General features: G+C 37.0%; 1 protein-coding gene across 1 annotated transcript in view; it reads right to left on the bottom strand.

The window, feature by feature from the left end:
• The window catches only part of GRID1 (glutamate ionotropic receptor delta type subunit 1), a 1,144,779-nt gene that overhangs the window by 136,619 nt on the left and 987,477 nt on the right, over positions 1 to 20,683 (bottom strand). Inside the window, exons 9-10 of the mRNA XM_036735649.1 lie at positions 4,535 to 4,636; positions 2,951 to 3,148 (exon numbers count right to left, since the gene is read on the bottom strand). Of these exons, the coding sequence (XP_036591544.1) occupies positions 2,951 to 3,148; positions 4,535 to 4,636 (300 nt within the window). The remainder of the gene's footprint in view (positions 1 to 2,950; positions 3,149 to 4,534; positions 4,637 to 20,683) is intronic.

The following is a 20,683-nucleotide window of genomic DNA, read 5'->3' as shown; positions in this document are numbered from 1 at the left end:
TTTAAAAATTATTAGATGACCCAAAACCATGATCCAAAAAGAGCCTAGACATCATCTTTCAAGAAATTATCAAAGAAAACTGCCCTGATATTTTAGAACCAGAGAGTAAAATAGAAAATGAAAGAATCCACCCATCACCTCTTGAAAAAGATCCCTGGGGGAGCTAGGTGGCCCAGTGAGTAAAGCAATGGCCCTGGAGTCAGGAGGACCTGAGTTCAAATCTGGCCTCAGACACCTGACACACATACTATCTGTGTGAACTTGGGCAAGTCACTTAACCCCAATAGCCCTGCCTTCCCCCCCCCCCACAAAAAAGAAAGAGATCCCAAAAACAAAACTCCTAGAAATATTGTTGCCAAATTCCAGGGTTCCCAGGTCTAGGAGAAAATACTTCAAGCAGCTAGAAAGAAACAATTTGAATATTCTGGAAACACAATCAGGATAACACAAGATCTAGCAGCTTCTACATTAAGGGATCGAGGGGCTTGGAATATGATATTCTGAAGGTCAAAGGAGCTAGGATTAAAACCAAGAATCACCTACCCAGCAAAACTGAGTATAATGCTCCAAGGCAAAATATGGATTTTCAATAAAATAGAAGACTTTCAAGCTTTCTCGAAGAAAAGACCAGAGCTGAATAGAAATTTTGACTTTCAAATACAAGAAAAGCATGAAAAGGTAAACAAGAAAGTGAAATCATAAGGGACCTACTAAAGTTGAACTGTTTTGTCCACATTCCTACATGGAAAGATGTTGTGTGCAATTCATGAGACCCTTCTCAGCATTAGGGTCGTTGAAGGGAATATATATATATATACATATATAAAGAGAGAGAGACAGAGAGAGACAGAGGGCACAGGGTGAGTTGAATATGAAGGGATGTTATCTAAAAATAAAATAAAATTAAGGTGTGGGAGAGGGAGAAAGGGAGAGATAGAATGGGGTAAATTACCTCACATAAAAGTGGCAAGAAAAAGCAGTTCTGTTGGAAGGGAAGAGGGGGCAGGTGAGGGGGAATGAGTGAATCTTGCTCTCATCAGATCTGACTTGCGGAGGGAATATCATACACACTGAATTGGGTATCTTACCCCACAGGAAAGAAGGAGGAAGAAGATAAAAAAAGGGGAAATGATAGAAGGGAGGGCAGATAGGGGAGGAGGTAATCAAAAGCAAATACTTTTGAAAAGGGACAGGGTCAAGGGAGAAAATTGAATAAAGGGGGACAGGATAGGATGGAGGGAAATACAATTAGTCTTTCACAACATGACTGTTATGGAAGTGTTTTACATAATGATACATGTGTGACCTATGTTGGACTGCTTGCCTTCTTAGGGAGAGTGGGTGGGAAGGGAAGAAGGGAAAGAATTTGGAACTTAAAGTTTTAAAAGCAGATGCTCAAAAAAAGTTGTTTTTGCATGCACCTGGGAAATAAGATATACAGGCAACGGGGCATAGAAATCTATCTTGCCCTACAAGAAAGTAAGTGGAAAAGGGATGGGGGGCACAGAGTGGGGTGAAGAAGCAAGGGCTGACTGCGGAACAGGGCAATTAGAATATATGCCATCTTGGAGTGGGGGAGAGTAGAAATGGAGAGAAAATTTGTAACTCAAAATCTTGTGGAAATCAATGCTGAAAACTAAAAAATATTAAATAATGAAATATGGAATTAAAAAAAAACAAAAAAAGGATCAGATTACTTGTTTAGAGTTATGTAATTAATAGGTACCAAAGGTGGGATTTGAATTCAGGACTTCCTGACTCTAAGTGTAGCAGTCAATCCATTAAGCAACATGGCCTTCATTGCACACTGTCAAGTCACATTTATTAGTTTCTTACTATGACTTAGTCTTGTTTCAACAGTCACACTGTAAAAAATCAAGGTTAGAAACTCTGCCTTCTCCTCTTCTATTATCTATAGCCTCTGGCAAGGCATGCAACACATTGTAGATCCTCAACACCTGGGCACTAGTTAGTGACCAGTGACACTAAAGTCATCTTGGAGAGTGATAGGTTAGTCCTGTGATTCTTCTTTCTAAGACAGACCTCATGCAGCAAAAGGGATGAGGGAAAGGCAGGTGATAAGATTTAGTGAAAGAGAACTAAGCATAAACATGCAGATGGAACTACGCAGACTAAATCAATTTAGGCTCTTTTAGAATAGGAACAGAGACAAGCTGAAATAATTAACAGCTGATGCAACCCTAGTACTAACCCTCTAGAGTCAATGGACTAAGTCTTTCTGTGTGATAGATAGAGGCCAATTGTTTGTCAAAAGATAGGAAGTTGGCTTCCTCTAATTTGGATCTTAAACCTCCAGATTTGAAGGGGCATCATGCCCTGAATTGTTTTAGGATGCTCAGTCCCAGGGGCACTCAGTGCCATGACCAATAGCTCAGTTACATCTAGGAAATGGAAAGACACTCATACTAAGACTTTTTCTTCATCATTGACTACACCAGAGTGGTTGATAAACAAGGAACTGGATAAAAATACATGAAATTTGGCAGATTATGATGTGTGTCCTTCCAAATGACACTGGTGTACTTACAAGAATTTGATAATACTGTATTTTCACTTGTAAGCATCCCTTCTCAGCAACGGAAGGGATACCAAGCTACTCTCTATTTGTGGGAAGGGTTTTTCAAATACAAAGTTTTCCTAAGGACACAAAAATAAGCTTTCTTTGATGACACATATCCCACCATGGATATTATGACATTCTACAGACACATCATCATGGGTTGAGTCTATCCCCAAATTAATGTACCCCACACAGAGTTATACTTTATGGAGGGTTGAGTCCTATATCACCCCATTATCATTTTTCTATTACAGCCATTATAGGATGCACCTGGTTTAGGCTCTTCCTTTGTGACTCAATAAGGGATAGATTACAAACATGTAAATGTCATTTCTTCATTTTACTTCAATGTTCTTTTAGCAGACCTACCTTATTGATGAGTTCCCCAATCATCCCATTCCAGGAGGTGTTATGGAGCTGGTGACCATATTTGCCATCAGGAGCTTGATAAATCTCATACTTGAATCCTAGGGTCTTAGCCAGGGCATCCAGGACATCAATGGAAAAGCCTTTGTAGCGCTTGGGCTGTCCAAGTATATTCTCTGCCACCATCACAAAAGGTTCTTCCTGAGAAAAATACAATGTTTAAGCTAATATTAAAGCCCCTTATTTTCTAAGAATGTAATTGAGTAGCAAGGATGTTAATGCTTGTTAGTTTGGAACTACAGCTACATAAAATATTAATGGACAGTGGGTGTTAACGTAATTTAAGAATAATTGTGAAAATAATAGTAATTTACTGTTTTCAGGACTACATTCTAGAGATCTCTGTCCAATAGCTATATTTGTGGATCTCGAGGATGTTGGTGTAGGTGAAACCCAGTCCACAAACAATGGAATAGTCATCTTTAGTTCAGATCTTTGCAGTCTTCGTTGTTGTGCTAAACATTTATTATATAGGAAAACAGATGGCCATAGGCATGATTCTGTCCATTCATGTAGGACTAGAAGAATATGTGCTTTTGTGGAGACATTCTATGTGCTTCCTGACAGAAAAATGATGGGCTCCAGAAAGAAAGACAAATTTTTATATGGAAGAATTGGTTTTGTGTGACTGTTCATATTCATTATAAAGATTTTTTTTCTTTTTTTTCCAATGTGGGGAGAAGGCAGACAAAGTGAATGTGCTAATTGAAAAAAAAAGAATAATTTTAAAAATGCTTTGTATCATCCTTGGTTTCTTCACAAATAGCCTTAACAGCACGTTATGTCTTATAATCTGACCTGACAGATTACTGTGTTCACTTATGTGCTAAGTCTTCAGATTTCATATCTACCTATAATTAGTAGGATTCCACTTAAGAAAGCCACATGATTCTTATAGGTTTCGAAGTATGATAACTCATACTATGATAACATAGAGAAAAGACCAGTCTATATACTAGGTTGTCTTGAGAAATAGATGTTAATCATTTCATAAAGATCCCATTATGGGCCAATGAGAAGGTTGGAATTAAGATCTAGGATGTGGGATTCTGAGCATTAACCATAAATGTATGTTCATTTATTTTTCATCGTACACTATAAACTGTTTGATTCTATGGGTAACTATATGGAATGCTAACATTTCCCATTATTCCCTTTTCATGCAGTCACCAAATCCAGTGTGGTCCTTCTGGAAATGAAACTGGAGGAATTGTTTCCTTTTATAGAAGGTGCTTAGGTAATTGGGTGAAGGAGGAGAGAGGGAAACCTCTAGGAAGGGGAGGAAATGCTACTATATTCATTGTCACTGCCAGGATGGAGGTGAAGGGATATCTGGGAAGAGGATAGGGGGTATAAATTTGTCTGATATAGCTCATATGGTGCCAAATTAAAAAAAAAAAACAAACTTCTCTAGCTCCATTATTCAAGTCTCTCCCCACCATTATTAGTTTAACAAGGTGATAGGATGTTAGAAGGGGAAAGGACAATAGACAGTATGGAGCTTTTGATTCCTGAACATGAGCCTACCAAGACAGTCACCACTTTGAGTGTCAGTCCATGGAGGTGGCTGCCTGTGTGCCTCTCCTGCAGGCTGCCGTTCAGACCTTTCTCTGAGTCCCAAGTCGCCAGCTGTGGAGGAGAGAAGAATGAAGATATAAAGAAAAGAATGACCATTCTCTTGTTCCATTAGTCCTTGCCAAGTCCCCTGCCCAACTCAGATCAAGTATATGTCTATCCAGTTAGGAAATGGGAACAAGCAAGCAATGACCCATGAGATTTCACATGGATCTAGAATAGATCTCCAATTAATGGTAATGACTAGGGATTAGCCTCAGAGTGCCAATTTAGAGGGTACTGTTGGTGCCCACATATGTCCAGTAGTATAGAAATGGTAGCTTCTAGCCCCCAGTTAGCAAGGATAATTTGTTAACTAGAAATCTGGTGAGTGCCAGGCTATAGTAAGTGGCTCTTCCTACCCTTTCACTTAACTCTCCCTCAGGTGAGGACCCATTTTGTATCACTTTTATGATACTGGGATTGTAATACATGTCACAAGCACAAACATTCCTAAGTATATCTCTGGCCAAGAGTCCCAATGAGTTAAAGGAACAGAGGACTGTTTGGAAGAGATCAGAATTTTATTCAGTTGTCCTATTGTATTGTGAGGAATAATTACATCTATTAATTGAAACCATTCATTAATTATATGTCAATGGTGCAAATGTGAGTTCTTAACATTGCTCCTACAAATTTCCCAGGCTGCCTTACTATCTCAAATTGTCACTTTTTGTGCCTTCTACTGCCACACTAGTACATGTCTCATCCCCTAGAAAAGGGGGTAACAAAGTTCATCCTGAGTTCCAGGGTGTCTGTAGCAGTCTTCATCACTACCCGTAGAATAATTTGGATAGAAGCTCATGATACATCTGGCATGGTATGGAACTCGTAGGAAGATGGACTACATTCCCTCAAAAAGCTTCCTTTGTGAAATGATAAGATACATGTAGTCTTCTTATAAACTTGCAAAGCCCATCCCCAGGCATCCTCACAGGATGGCACAGATTCTTTTAAAACAATCCTATTGTTTGATGATTCTCAGTTTTAAGAGCACTGCTAAATGCTAGAGAGGCAAAGAAATGCAAATACACAGTCCCTCATTCACCCTTCTCTTGTCCGTATACTTGTCTCCTTTTTCCTCTCTCTTTTTCCCTCCCTCTGTCCCTGAGTCACAGTGACTCAGCATCTGAAGGCTTCAGAGTCATTCATGGAAGGGAAGTTAGCTATTTTATACCTCAATGGTGCAGACCATGACATTCATTCTGGCTGGAAAGGGTCTGTGTTCTGATGCCCTCAGCTCCACAGCATTGGATGTTGACAAAGGACCTGATCCTAGGAACCAATCTCAAAGGGACTACTGGATTTTCCTTTCCCAGTGTTATCTCAATAAACTGTTAGTATCTCCCTCATTATTCTGGACCAGAATTTTGGAAACACCTTTGATCCAGGAGAGAAAAGCAATAAATCCAAGGTCTCAATTCATTTGTCCCTCTTATCAATATTTCAGCTATCAATCAATATATGGTTTCTGGATGCTCCAGGAATAGAGGAAGAAGGTGAGCATGAGCAGGGAGACCTGAAGATGGAAACAAAGGTCAGAACTTCTGTAGGAGAAGTCTGAAATCAAGTCAATAAGCCAGACTTCAATGGCATTTTCAATATGGCAGAGCTTTAAAGGTCTTTTCAGTAAACTTTCAATATTTAGCTGGCAGCGCAGAGGAAAGAAAAGGGCCTCGAGTCAGGAAGGCCTGAGTTCAAATTTGGCCTCAGATAGTTATTAGGTATGTCATTCTGAGAAAGTCACTTAACCTCTGCTTGCCTCAGTTTCCTCAAATATAAAATAAGGATAACAATAATACCTATCTCGATGGGTTATTGTGAGGACAAGATGAGATAATATTTTGAGAGCTCAGTTCCTAGCACATAGTAGGTGCTATATAAATGTGCATCCCCTCCCACTTCTTTTCCTTTGGCTTGACTCTGATTCCAGATTATTAGACTATGAAGAGCATAGGATTGTAGGATTATAGATGCAGAAATGGAAAGAACATCAGAAGTTATTTAATCCAATACCCTCTTTTCATGGAAGATGAAACTGAGGCTCAGTGAGGTTCATTGACAGGAATCCACACCATCTCCTCCGACTTCAAATCGAGTATTCCTTCTACTATTTCTCACACCATGTTCCCCTAATTTTTCTGATAAGAATATGAAGGAAGTAGAAATTTATCATAAATATGTAGAAGCAAAGTTCTCCCTTAAATTTGGAATAAAAGGGAGCTAAAAATATCCCAAAAGGATGTTGGGGAACAACAGTATACCATGTCTGACAACAAATGTTTATTTTATAGATGCAGATCCCTATATAGGTGCTTATAGAGGCCACTAGGTGGCACCATTGTGCATAGAGCACTGAACTCTGAAGCCTGGAGTACAAATCTGGGCTTAGACACTTACTAGCTGTATGACCCTGGGCAAGTCACCTCACTTCTATCTGCTACAGTTTTCTCATTTATAACATGGGGATAAAAGTAGTACTTCCTTCCCAGGGTTGTTGGGAAGATCAAATGAGATATTCGTCTTAAAAAAAAAAAAAAACCTTAAAATTCTATTTAAATGCTAGCTATGATTATTGTTATTATTATTTTGGTAGATGTTTCTCCATATATAAATCCACATATACATATATAAATTAAATGTTTGTGTTTGTATATGCATATATGCATGTGCCTATATTGCAGAATCACATACTTTTAGAGATGGATGATAACTCAAAGGCCAAGTAATCCATGCCATACCCAAAAAGGGATTCCAACAAAACACCCCCACAAAATTATTTTCTAGCCTCCACTTCTAGACCTTTAATGTGAGAAAACCTATTACCTTAAGGCAGGCCAACCTCCTCATGCCCAGGTCTAATTGTTAGCGCTTTTTTCCTCCCGACATCAAATTTATTTTTTCCTCTCTAAAACTTACATCCATTTCCCCCATTTCTGCCCTCTGGAGCTAGACTGATCAAGTCAAACATGTTTTCAAATACTTGAAAATCACTGTCATATTCCCTCCATACATTTTCTCTTTTCCGTGTTAAACTATCCCAGCTCCTTTAGCTCATCCTCATATGGCACGATGGTGAAACCTTTTAACCGTCTTGGTTGTCCTTGTCCAGAAATTAAAACACCTATCAATGCTCTTGCAGAAATGTAGTTCCTAATAGAGAATGGGAGTCTCTGGATATGGTATCACCAATGCAGAGTAAAGGGAGATGATAATTTCCCTAGTATTGGGCATAAGCCACCTTTTTGGATGCCACAGGTCACAACGTCCTTTGTAATGGTGATATCTTCCTGTTAGGCCATTAAGAAGTCCACTAAAATCCCTAAAAGTGAGAAAGCTTGTACTGATAAAATCATGGCTCTACTGAAGCTACAAAACTCTACTCTGTACATTTCATAGACCTCTCTCCATTTAAAAATGATTCCATTTATGTTATCTTAGATGACCCTCAGTACAACCCTGATTAGACAGCTATTTTTATAGCTGCTATAGAAATAGAGATACATTCAAAAAAACACAGTTAGCATGTATATATACATGTATATTCTTCTATGCATACATATACATGTGCATGTATAAATACACATATGTACATGTATATGTAGGCATATAACAGAATGGCAAAATACTTAAATTTTATTGATGAGGAAAGTGAAGCTCAGAGAAGTCACGTAATTTGCGTAAAGTCACATAGAAAAATTAAGAGATAATAATAGAGGGGAAAGATGGCTAAAAAGCAAAGGAAATACTGGGCTGTCCAAAATTGTCTCACAAACAAGTTAAAATGTCCCTTCAAAGTGAACTTTGAATGCTGAAATAATTAAAAAGTCTGGGTAAGGCAGTTGACCTCCTAAAATTTGAGAGGATCTAGAAAAGATTTGACCTCCCAGTGGCCTGATAGAAGTGCAAAACACCTCCAGCCAGGCAGAGTCTGCTGAATCAATAAACAGCAAACCATGGGGTCAGCTGGGTTGGGAGGTGGGCTTTAACCTTCAGCAACTTTCGCCTCTTTGTTAATGTGGAGGTCTGACAGCTTAACAGGGGAAGACTGATGGACCCTGTGCCTTCACAGGAGCAGTGGTCCTGGACTACAGCAGTGGGTGAGGAGGAGCAAGTACACTCCTGGTGAGCATGGTAGCAGAAGAGTGGGGAACCTACTCGTTATGGGCACTTGCAAGGGAGAAGAGTCCAGAGTTTTGGTTTCAAGGCAGAGGGGGTCAACTGAAATTTGGAGCCAGGAGGGACTTCAGTGACCGAGAACATTTGTGGTGATGGTTGTGCTAAGGGCCCTAGTTGTGGCTCAGGGGTGGAGAGGAGTGAAGAAGTTAGGGCTGCAGCCAGAGCTCAGAAAACAACAGTTAAAAAAAACTGAAGGCTGTGGCATCATCTCCCACACCTTGGAAGCAGAACTTGACCATAATAATAAGCAACTAAAAAAATAATAGTAATGAATAAGCAAAGGAGAAGGAAACCAACCATAGATAGTTATTATGGGGAGAGAGATCTGAACTCATATTCAGGAGAAGAAAGTGAAGTTTAAAAAAAAAAAAGCTACTTCTACTTCAAAGAAAAATGTTAAATAGTCATAAGGCCAAAAAAATTCTTGAAAGAGCTTAAAAGGGACTTAAAATATCAGAGAGGTTGATGATGTTTTTAAAATATTAGAAAATATCAGGAAAAAAATTAGAAAAAAGAACAGCCCAAGAAAATAAAGAAAATTGTGAAAAGGAAGTCAACAATCATTGGAAAAAAAAAGATATCCAAAAATGTTAGGAAGAAATAATTCCTTAAAAACTAGAACAGGACAAAGGGAACCTAATGACATTAAAAGACACCAAGAAATAATAAAACAAAATCAAAAGAATGAAAAATAGAAGAGAATGTGATGCAACTCATTAAAAAAATTGACCTGAAAAATAGATCAAGGGTACCATTTAAAAAAAGTGTAGACTCAATATTACAGGAAATTATTAAGGAAAATTGCACTGAAGTTCTAGAATGAAGGGGTAAATTATAAATATAAAAACCCCATCACTTATCACCTGAAAGAGATCCCAAGATGAAAACTCATAGAAACATTATAGCCAAGTTTCAAAGCTCCCAGCTTAAGAAAAAATGTTATAAGCAACAAGAAAAAAATACTGTGGAGCTACTCTCAGGATAACAAAAAGCTAGCAGCCTCTATATTAAAAGATAAAAGGCTTGGAATATTATATTTCAGAGAGCAAAGGAGATAAGTTTGCACCCAAGAATAACTTACCCAGCAAAGCTGAGTATAATTCTGAATGAAAAGAAAAATGGACATTTAACAAATTGAAAAAAAAAAACAAATATTTCTGACAAAAAGACCAGAATTCAATGGAAATTTTGACATATAAGATGCAGGTGAAAAATAAGGTAAATATTAAAGACCATTTAAAAATATTTATATAAGGGACTCAATAAGGTCAAACTGTTTACTTCTTATGTGGGAAAATGTTATCTGTACTCTTAAGAATGTTATGATTTGGGTAGTTTGAAAGAGCATACATAGATAGATGGAAACCTTGGGCTTGAGTTGAATATGAGTGGATGAGTCTAAAAAAATAAAATTAGGTATGGAGAAGTAAACTGAAGCAAATATTTCAAATAAATGAGGTGTGGATACAAGAACTGTTACAATGGAAAAAGGTTGGGGGTGGAAGGCTGCTAGTGCTGGAACCTTATTCTCATAACTGTGTGAAAGAAGGAATTACATATATATCTATAAGGGTATAAAAGTTTCTAAATTTATGAAGAGGAGGGTGGGGGAGAGGATAATAGAGAGATTCTTAGAAAGGTGTGTAGATCAGGAAGTACAGTGTGGGGGGAGAAGTTAAGGGAGGAATTCTTAGAAGGGTAAATAGATTAAGGAAAAAGAGGATAAAGGGACAAGATTAGGGAGGGATTCTTTAAAAGGGTACAGATTAGGAAGTAACTAGATATCAGTCTATGGAGATGATAGAGTAAAAAGAGAGGGTGAGAAGGATAATAGCGAGGAAAAATAGGATGGAGAGAAATATGCAACTAGTAATTATAACTTTGAATATGATTGGCATGAACTCACCCACAAAACATAAATGGATAGCAGAATGGATTAAAAATCAGAATCTGACAATATGCTGTTTACAAGAAACACATTTAAAAATGTGTTAAAATGAAGAGCTAGAGTGAAACTTCTCATGCTTCAGCAGAGGTAATAAAAGCAAGGGTAGCAACCATGATCTTAGACAAAGCTAAAGCCCAAATAGATTTAGTTAAAAGAGATAAATAAGAAAACTATATTATAATAAAAGGTACCATAGACAATGAAGCAATATAAATATTGAATCTATATGTACTCAATGCAATCACATCTAAAGTTTTAAAGGAAAAGTTAAATGAATCGCAGGTGGAAGTAGATAACAATACCTTAAAAGTGGGAGATTTTAACTTTCACCTCTCAGAATTAGATAAATCTAACCAAAAATAAAATGAACAAGAAATAAGTTAAGGAGGTGAATAGAATCTTTTTTTTCTTAGAGGCAACTTGGGTTAAGTGACTTGCACAGGGTCACACAGCTATAAATTTGAATTCAGGTCCTCCTGACTCTAAGTTTGGTGTTCTATTCACTGTGCCATCTAGCTTCCCCAAATAGAGTCTTAGATAAGCTAGATATGATAGCTATGTGGAGAAAATTGAATGGCAATAGAAAGGAATATATATTTTTCTCTGTGGTGCATAGTACTTTTACAAAAATTGGACATATATTAGGGCATAAAAAAGTAGGAATATTAAATACATCCTTTTTAGACCACAATTCAATAAAAAATTACATTCAATAAGGGACCACAAAAACACACATTAAAAACTAATTGGAGAAGAAATGACCTAATCTTAAAGAATGACTCGGCTAAAGAACAAAGTGTAGAATCAATAATTACATTACAGAAAACAACAATAATGAAACAACATATCAAACCTACAGGATGCAGCAAAAGCAGTAATCAGTGGAAAATTCTATTTCCAACTGCTTATGTCAATAAAACAGAAAAAGAGCAGACCAATGAATTGGCCATGTAATAAAAAAACACTAAAAAAAAGAACAAATTTAAGAGAGATTAATAAAAGTGAGTGTAAACAACCATTGAATTGGGAAATAAAACTAGGAGTTAGGTTTATAAAAAATACAAGAAAATAGATAAACAATTTTTAGAAAGAGAGAAGAAAATGAGACCACTAGTTTTTAAAATGATGAGTGAATATATCAATAATGAAGAAGAAATCAAAACAATTATAAGGAGTTATTTTCCCTAACTATATGCCAATAAATTTAACAATTTACATTAGATGGAAGAATATCTCCAAAAATATAAACTGCCTAGATTAACAAAAGAGAAAATAGAATATATAAACAAACCTATTTTAGAAAAAGAAATTGAACAAGCTATAAATGGGCTTCCTAAAAAATCAGGACCAGATGGACTTACAAGTGAATTCTACCAAACCTTTGAATATCAACTAATTCCAACATTAAATGAATTATTTGGAATAGTAGGCAAAGGAGGAGTCTTATCAAACTGTTTTTATATGACAAATATGGTACTAATACTTAAACCAGGAAGAGCAAAAACACAGAAAAAAATTATAAACCAATTTCATTAATGAATATGGATGTAAAAATCCTAAATAAAACACTAGCTTGGAGACTACAATATATTACATTATGACCAAGTGCAATTTATGCCAGGAATGCAAGGATGGTTTAACATAAGAAACGCTATTAACATAATTGATTATATCAATAAAAAAATAACAAAGATCATGATTATATCAATAGCAGCAGAAAAAGCTTTGATAAAATACAATACTCATTCCTATTAAAAGCACTCAAAAGCATAGGCATAAATGGACTTTTCTTTAAAACAACTAGAAGCATTTACCTAAATCATCAGCAAATATTATTTTTAAGGGAATAAGCTAGAAACCTTCCCAATAAGTTCAGAAGTGAAACAAGGATGCTCATTGTCACAAATATTATTTAATGTTGAATTAAAACAGCTACCAATAGCAATAAGAGAAGAAAGAAGACACCGATGGAATCAGAATGAACAATGAGGTAACAAAGCTATCCCTTTTTGCATATGGTATGATAATATACGTGGAAAATCCTAAAGATTCAGCTAAAAAGTTAGAGGAAACAATTAATAATTTTGGCAAAGTAGCAGGATGTAAAATAAACCCATATGAACCATCAGCATTTCTATGTATCCCCAACAAAACCTTGCAAGAAGAGATAGTAAGAGACATCCCATTTAAAATAACTGTAGACTGTACAAAATACCTGGGAGTATAACTATCAAAATTAATGCAGGAACTACAGTAACATAATTATAAAACACTTTTTACACAAATAAAGTCAGATTTAAATAATTGGAGAAATAGTAATTGTTCATGCAGAAGCATAGCAATGTAATAAAAATGGCAATTTTACCTAAACTAATCTATTTGTTCAATGTTATCCAATTAAATTAGCAAAAATATATTTTAATGAACTCAAAATATAATAAAATTCATTTGGAAAAACAAAAGGTCAAGAATATCAAAAGAATTAATGAAAAACTGTAAAAGAAGGAGTTTAACACTACTAAAACTAACTGTACTATAAACAATAATTATCAAAACTCTGGTACTGGCTAAATAGCTCAGTGGAACAGAGTAGACATACAGTACACAGTAGCAAGTGATTATTGTAACCTTGTGTTTGAGAAATGTAAAAATGTGAGCTTTGGGTATAAGAATTCATTATTTGTTAAAAATTATTGGGAAAGCTGGAAAGCAGTCTTGCAGAAATTGGGCGTAGACCAATACATTACACCATTTACTAAGATAAGTTCAAAACAGACACATGACTTAGATATAAAGGGGGATATTATAAGAAAATTAGAAGAACATGGCATAAATTACCTATCAGATTGAGAGATAGGAGAACAATTTATGAATAAACAAGAGATAGAGAGCATTGTAAAGTATAAAATGGGTAACTGCAGTTACCTTAAATTTAAAAAAAAAAAACATTTTTTCTACAAATAAAAGCAATGTGGCCAAAATTAGAAGGAAAACAGAAAATGGGGAGGAAATTTTTATAGACACTTTCTCAGATAAAGGTTTCTCATCTCAAGTATATAAAGAACTTTGTCAGCTATGCTGCCTGGCCAGGCCTGTAGACGTCATTTGGTTGGCAGTTGGTAAAGACTGCTGGCCCCTCATGAACAAAATATTTATTTTGGGGTGGAGATGGTATCCAGAAGAGATTTTTTTTCAAATAGGGAAAGAGAGGCAAGTTATAGAAGGAAATTGAATATGTACTTTTAGCGAGCCTAGCTGATTCAACCTAAAATAGTTATGAGCGAAAATTTTGTAAATAGTTTGTGGGTTTATTTCTTTAGCGTTTCAAATATACCAGTGTTATGCAGAGTTGTTCAGAGGATCAGTTACTATTCACATTTGAAAGTCGATCACTGGGGGATATTCTCTCTTCCCACAGAGCCTGTCACTCTGGAGCACAATATAGGACAAGTGATTTTAATTTAAATAAATTTAGATTTTGAGAAGCCACTTGCAGGTGCTAGATTTATGTCACATTGGGGAAGAAAAGAAAATAACCCCTTCAAATTAAACGATAAATAGAAGCCCCATCCTCATTCCCCCAGTGGTCTCTGACATTTACAACCTTCACAGTGCCCCACCTTTGGGAGAAACAAAGATTTGTCCCTCTTCCCCTTGAGCTGTGATTTCTCCCTGTTTGCCAGGCAGAGGTACATGACTCAGTCTATAAGAAATAAGTGATGCAGATAAGGTTGATAAATGGGACTTGAGGAAACCTTTGGCCCAGAGAATTCCAGCCTCTACATCTGCCAGCTCCAGACCATTTCATTTGTGCCTAAGTGTGTCAATTTTGACTTCCACTTGTACTTTTGGACAAGACTGTGTTTATGGGATCGATGAATTTACGGACACATACACCAATTTTTGACAGCTGACCTGTCAAGATCAGTGCCTGAAAAACTAATTTCCAGCACGGTTAAACAAAACGTGAGCTGTTACGTTTTGATAAGACCATTACAGTTTTCATTCACGCTGGAAATCTGCCCTATCCCTACCAGAAATGCAGAGCCAGAGGTTACAACACAATCATCACTTGAGAAGAGATATATGAGTTCTAAATCTGATTATGACAAACAAGTGTTCTTAGGATCACCCAGTTGAGAAGGAATTTGAAAAACCACTGGGCTCTAGAAAATATATTTTCTAAGTCAATCTGGGGTGGTAGTGATATTTAAGTTTGTGTGTGTGTGTGTGTGTGTGTGTGTGTGTGTGTGTGTGTGTGATATGTGGTGATTCGGGACTTTGGGGGCTTTCTCTTTAATAAATTCCTTGCTATAAAAACTACAGAACAGGCCTAGATCGAAGAACAAGCTGAGTTATACGTAAGCAGGTTATAGGCGTGCCTTAAAATGGCATTCCTCTTTATAAAATAGGAAACCAATTGTCCTGTACCCTAATTCGGGGTGAGAACATCCTCGATCCCTGATACAATGGCAGTTGTCTATTCCTCTGAAAGTTTAGAGTTTTGACTGCTGTGTTTTACAGGAGAATAAGGTGGTGGTAGTTCCTTTCTTTTTCTCTTCCTAAGAGAAAATCTGAGGTATAGTAAGATTGATAAAAATCAAGGCATTAAAGAAAAAAAAAATTAGACAATACCCATGAAAGAAGTAGTTCATAGTTTGGAAGTTCATGGTTTGGAAGAGGATTAAGAAGCTTTTTTAGGAATTTGATTAATAGATGCACTGGCCAAAGGCTCCCATCAGCAGAATATGAAATGAGCAGTGATCAGCATTGGTCAAACGGAGACAGGGCATTTTAGGCATTGCCTAGCTAACAGAGATCAGTAAACAATGGCCCAATTAAGTGTGACAGCTCTTCAATGCACAATCCTCCTCTACCCCAAACCAAACAGCAGCAATAGCAATATTGTTTTGGAGGCTTTCATTGTAAAATACAAGATCTAGCATCTCCTACCCAAGTAAAAAACTTTTACGTGTAGGCCCAGGTTGGACTAAATATCTGTCATCCAAGGACTAGCCTACCTAAGTTCAAGGTCATTTATCCAGAGAGTTAGGCACATGCTGAGGGGTTGCAATCTACATTAGTTACAGGAAGGGCCAGATGTATGAAATCATACATTCTTTAAACACAGGAATAATAAAGCCTCTCTTAATGTGTGCATCATTTTTTGCCTATTTTTATTTTATAAAAAATGCTGTCACTAGTTTCCATAATAGATCACAATATTGGCCCAAAAACACAAACATTGACTCAAATCCGCTTGAATCTGGAACTTTGGCCAACAGAGTCTAGCCAGCGATAGATATTGATAGCCAAGCTCCAAAACCATTTATTTGCCAAATGATATCTCAGCGGCTTCCCCATTAACACCTTTCCTTAATGCCCGATGAAAAAGTGACCGCAGTATTCCCAAGTGCTTTAAGAGTGTAACACAAATTCTGACAGATTTTTTTTTAAGCCAAAACACTTCAAGTCTAGGCCTAGAGATGGAATGGATATACTTGTGTATATAATATGCATATGTATGTATATGTATTATGTTATATATAAGTGAGAAAGAGAGGAGAGAGAGAGAGAGAGAGAGAGAGAGAGAGAGAGAGAGAGAGAATGTATAAGATGTGGAGAAAGTGCCACCTTTTATTGAAAAAGTTTCCTCATCCTGGCAATCAATGAAATCACAAACTCAGTCTTATCTCTGTGCTTTTGCACTGGCTGTTCCCCATTCTGGAGTGTTTTCCTTTGTAATCCTAGATTCTTTCAAGGTACAGTCCAATACCTATGTCCTAGAGCATTTTCTTGGTCCTGCAACAATTTTCCCACTCCAAATACTGTCCATCTACTCTGTATGTATCTTATGTGCTCCTAGATTTTACATGTTGTCTACCAATGTTAGAATTGAGAATGAATGTTTCTTGATGTCCAGAGTTGTTTTAACCTTTCTTTGTATCTCCGTTGCTCAGCATGATGCCTGGCACATTGTAGGCATATATTAAATGCTTGTTGACTGAAACTCCATATCCGTATATCCATCTATCCATAATATTTATATTTACATAGTGATTCATCACTAAAACATTGATACCAAAAAAGTGATACTGTTTTGTGGGGAGGGGGTGGTCTTGGCAAACCCTAAGGATTACGATTTACATCTGGGAAGCAATATGCATACTGATGAAATGATATGAATAATTCAAGACACCAAAGTAAAGTCTAATTGGATCAAGGTACAGACACAGTATCCAATCATTAACGAAAGTGCATCTACCAAGAGCTGAGATGCCAGTTAGTTGTTCAAGAAATCTCCCACTCATGTTTCATAAAATATTTAAATGACCATATTCACCAGTAACACTAAAAGAGCTGACTGTGTAACTATTTAAAAAAAAGGACAAAGGCATAGATTTGATGCTTATGGGATGTGTGTTTCATATGTAGCTGGGAGCAGAAGCGATTATGTTGGGCAACAGTGACAGAATCCAAAAAAGATCTTGAAAAATACAATAGTGGTTGGGTTGTAGCAGATTATGTGGTATGAGTGAAAAGAGCCAAGGACTTGGAGTTAAAGGATCTGTGTGACCACTCCAGTATCTTTGCCAAGAAAAAATCAGACACGACTTTAAAAATGTCTGAACAACCACCATAGCAAATGCACATCTCAGCTCTGCCACTTATGGTCTGTGTGACCTTTGGCAAGTTAATTAACCTCTATGGGCCTCAAGATTCTTCATCTGTAAAAGTGAAGGGGATGGAATAGATGATCTAGAAGTCACCTTTCAACTGAAAATCTATGGTCCTATAAAACATTTTGTATTAATGATGAAATTCAATAGGTAAAAAAGCAGAAGTCTCCACAGAGGTTTAAGATATGGATGACATAAGAACAAGATGGGAGAAGACATGGAGGGTCAAGAATTCCCCAGGAAAACATTTTGGAGTCTTAGTGGATTCCAAGCTCAATATGAGTCAGCCAAAAGCAGGCAGTCTCCTCCCTCACCCCAATTCCCCAGGCAGGGAGAACCTAATAAGTACTCAGGCTGCATTTATGGAACTATGGTGTCTAGAATAAGGTAGAACTAGGAAACAAATGGTCTGTCTGCCCTCTGCCCAGATAGCAGGAGTAATAAGTTCACTTTGAAGTTCATGTTTCAGAAGAACATTCATAACACAGAGCAGATGAAGAAAAGGACAAACAGGATAGCAAGTTAACTAAAAAAGAGTGCCACATGAAGGTACTAGATGGGCTTAGTCTGGAAAAGGATTACTAAAAGGGAATGAAGTAGCTGCCAATCCCTAGAATCAGTCTCCTAGGACTAAAATTTCACTCTAATTTCACTCTAAAGGACTAGAAATTCACTCCAAAAGACTAGAAATTTACTCCCTGATCAAACTCAATTTTCTAAGCTGGGCTTCATATCTCAGGATGAATAAGCTTCCCTCCCACTGCAGAGATTTATTTACTCCTGTTGGAGAGAGTCTGATGTGGACCTTTTCTCCCCCTTCTATTTCTTGAGGCTGATTGAAAACGTTAAAACTTTCAGTCACGAAACTCAAGTGTTAATGAGTCTAATGATTCAAAGAGACTATGAATAAATACTATGCACCATAAACAGCAAATGGACTATTAAAAAGAGTCTGGATATTGATTCTGTGTGAAGATTTCTGCAGGAAAACCCAAGTCTACTTTGCCCAATACCTGTTTAAAGTGGCCATCTGTAATTACCCCCATAGAAAAGAAGTTATAACATATGTAGTGGCCATTTTGAATCTATATTAGTCAGAAAGTGTTGCAGGCTATGAGTTAGACAATCCCAAGAGACCTCTTTGGGTCACTATGGGTTAAGCTCTACCAGAAAACCACTGGGAAAGTTTATTTTTATGTGTGTGGTGGGGGTGGATTAAGGGAATTTCCTGTCAATTTAATGAACTTTTCTATAGAATTTGATGAGTATCTCCCACATGGATGATGCAGACCCTCATAAGGTATCCCACTGAGAGCACAAATGACATTGGATTAAGTCATAATAGCTAGTTCTTCTCCAGGAAAAAATTGCTGGTTGAGAGTCATCTTTTGTTGCTTCCCAGATAATAGGCTTCACTCATTGGGCTGCCTTCAAAATGAAATCAGTCTCTTGGGAGGACAGAAGCTTGAGCTAGCTCATAAAAACAATATTTATGGAGGACTTATCTCTCCTTCCCGCTCTCCCCCTCTCCCCTTCTCCCTCTCCTTTTCTTTCTCCCTCTCTTCCTCTCTCCCTGTCTCTGTCTCTCTCTGTTTCTGTCTCTCTATCTCTCCCTCTCTGTCTTTCTTTCTGTGTGTGTCTCTCTTTCTGTGTGTATCTCTTTGTCTCTGTTTGTCTCTCTGTCTCTCTCTGTCTCTGTCTCTCTCTCCATCTCATCTGGCCTCAGACACTTACAAGCTATGTGACTCTGAGCAAGTCACTTAACCATGTTTGCCTTAGTTCCTCATCTATAAAATAAGTTGCAGAAGAAAATGGCAAGCCACTCCAATATCCTTGCCAAGAAAACCCAAATGGGGTCATGGAGAGTTGGACACAACTGAACAGTAACAACATCATTCCAATTGGAAAAGGTAGTTTACTGTCTAATAGCCCCAAGGGCACTGAGAAACTACACTGCTGAAGAGAGTCTCCATACAAGGAGTTCTCTGTGCTGACAAACTCATGACTGGACCACATCTCCCCACCCCAACAAGACAAAAGAAAAATTATTATATAGGGTCTGAGGCATCAGTCTCAGGCAAAGCATGAAAACAAATACATGGAGAGAGTTAGAAAATCAGCTTAAACTGTATTAGTTATTTGTACTCAATGCAGAATTACTGATGCTCTAAATCAAAATGGTGCCCAAATACACAGATAATGTAAGGATATATACAATTCCAATTGTAGCTAGCTGATAATACCAGAAAAGGCACATAACTGTCATTTAGTGTAGACATCATTGTTGTCTTGGAGTCAAAGGAAAAGCACAAGTCTCCTGAGACTTACTGGCATATAGAATTATAAGATTAGCCATGGCTACAACAGAATAATGGAATAGACTGACTCTGGAATTAGTAAATTCCCTGTCACTAGAGACCATCAAGTAGAGGATGGAGGACCATTTGCTTGGAGCAATGTCAATAGAATTCAATATTTAGGTTGGTGTCAGATTAGATAAGCCTTGAAGTCCCATCCAAATCTAGGATTTCATGACTCTATAGTGCCAAGAGCCATTTCATTTCACTATGTCATGGATATAACAGCAGTGATAGGCCAATTTCAATCCCCATAACACACACACACACACACACACACATGCACACATGTCCATTGACCCATCCCTATTCATCAGGTTGCCAGTTCCAGTAATCTTCCAGAAATAGTTTCATCCTAAAGCCAAGTCCCTTTTATGAGATTGAACATGAGAAATAACAAAAAACTGGATTTCCCAAGAGTATGTATTTGTGAAACCTAGAATTGATACTGGACCAAGAAATGCACAGCCTGAAAATGTAGTCTCTTGGCCCTCCAAACTCATTTAGCTACTGGAGAAATCCTGGATAATGTATGTTCTATTTTTTGCATCTCAGACATAGCCTGACCCTCTGTAGTTCATAGGATTATACATTCAATACTGAAAGGGCCTTAGTGATCATCTAGTCCAGTCCCTTAATCTGACAGATGAGTAAATTGAAGGACAGATGAATTAACTTGCCCAGGGTCAGCCATGCAACAAGCTACAAAGCTGAGATTCAAATCCAAGTTTTCTAAATATGAATATATTTATTCTTTATTTATTTATAATTGTAGATAATAGTAAATAAATTATTTATAATATGATATGTATAAATATATGAAAGAATAAATGTGTATGCAATAAATGTATGTAACAATATCTATTTATCTCTTTTTCAAATTCCATTTAATTACTCT

The sequence above is a fragment of the Trichosurus vulpecula genome, chromosome 8, assembly GCF_011100635.1.
Source record: "Trichosurus vulpecula isolate mTriVul1 chromosome 8, mTriVul1.pri, whole genome shotgun sequence".
Taxonomy (NCBI): Eukaryota; Metazoa; Chordata; class Mammalia; order Diprotodontia; family Phalangeridae; genus Trichosurus; species Trichosurus vulpecula.
This window is presented reverse-complemented; position numbering and strand designations above follow the sequence as displayed.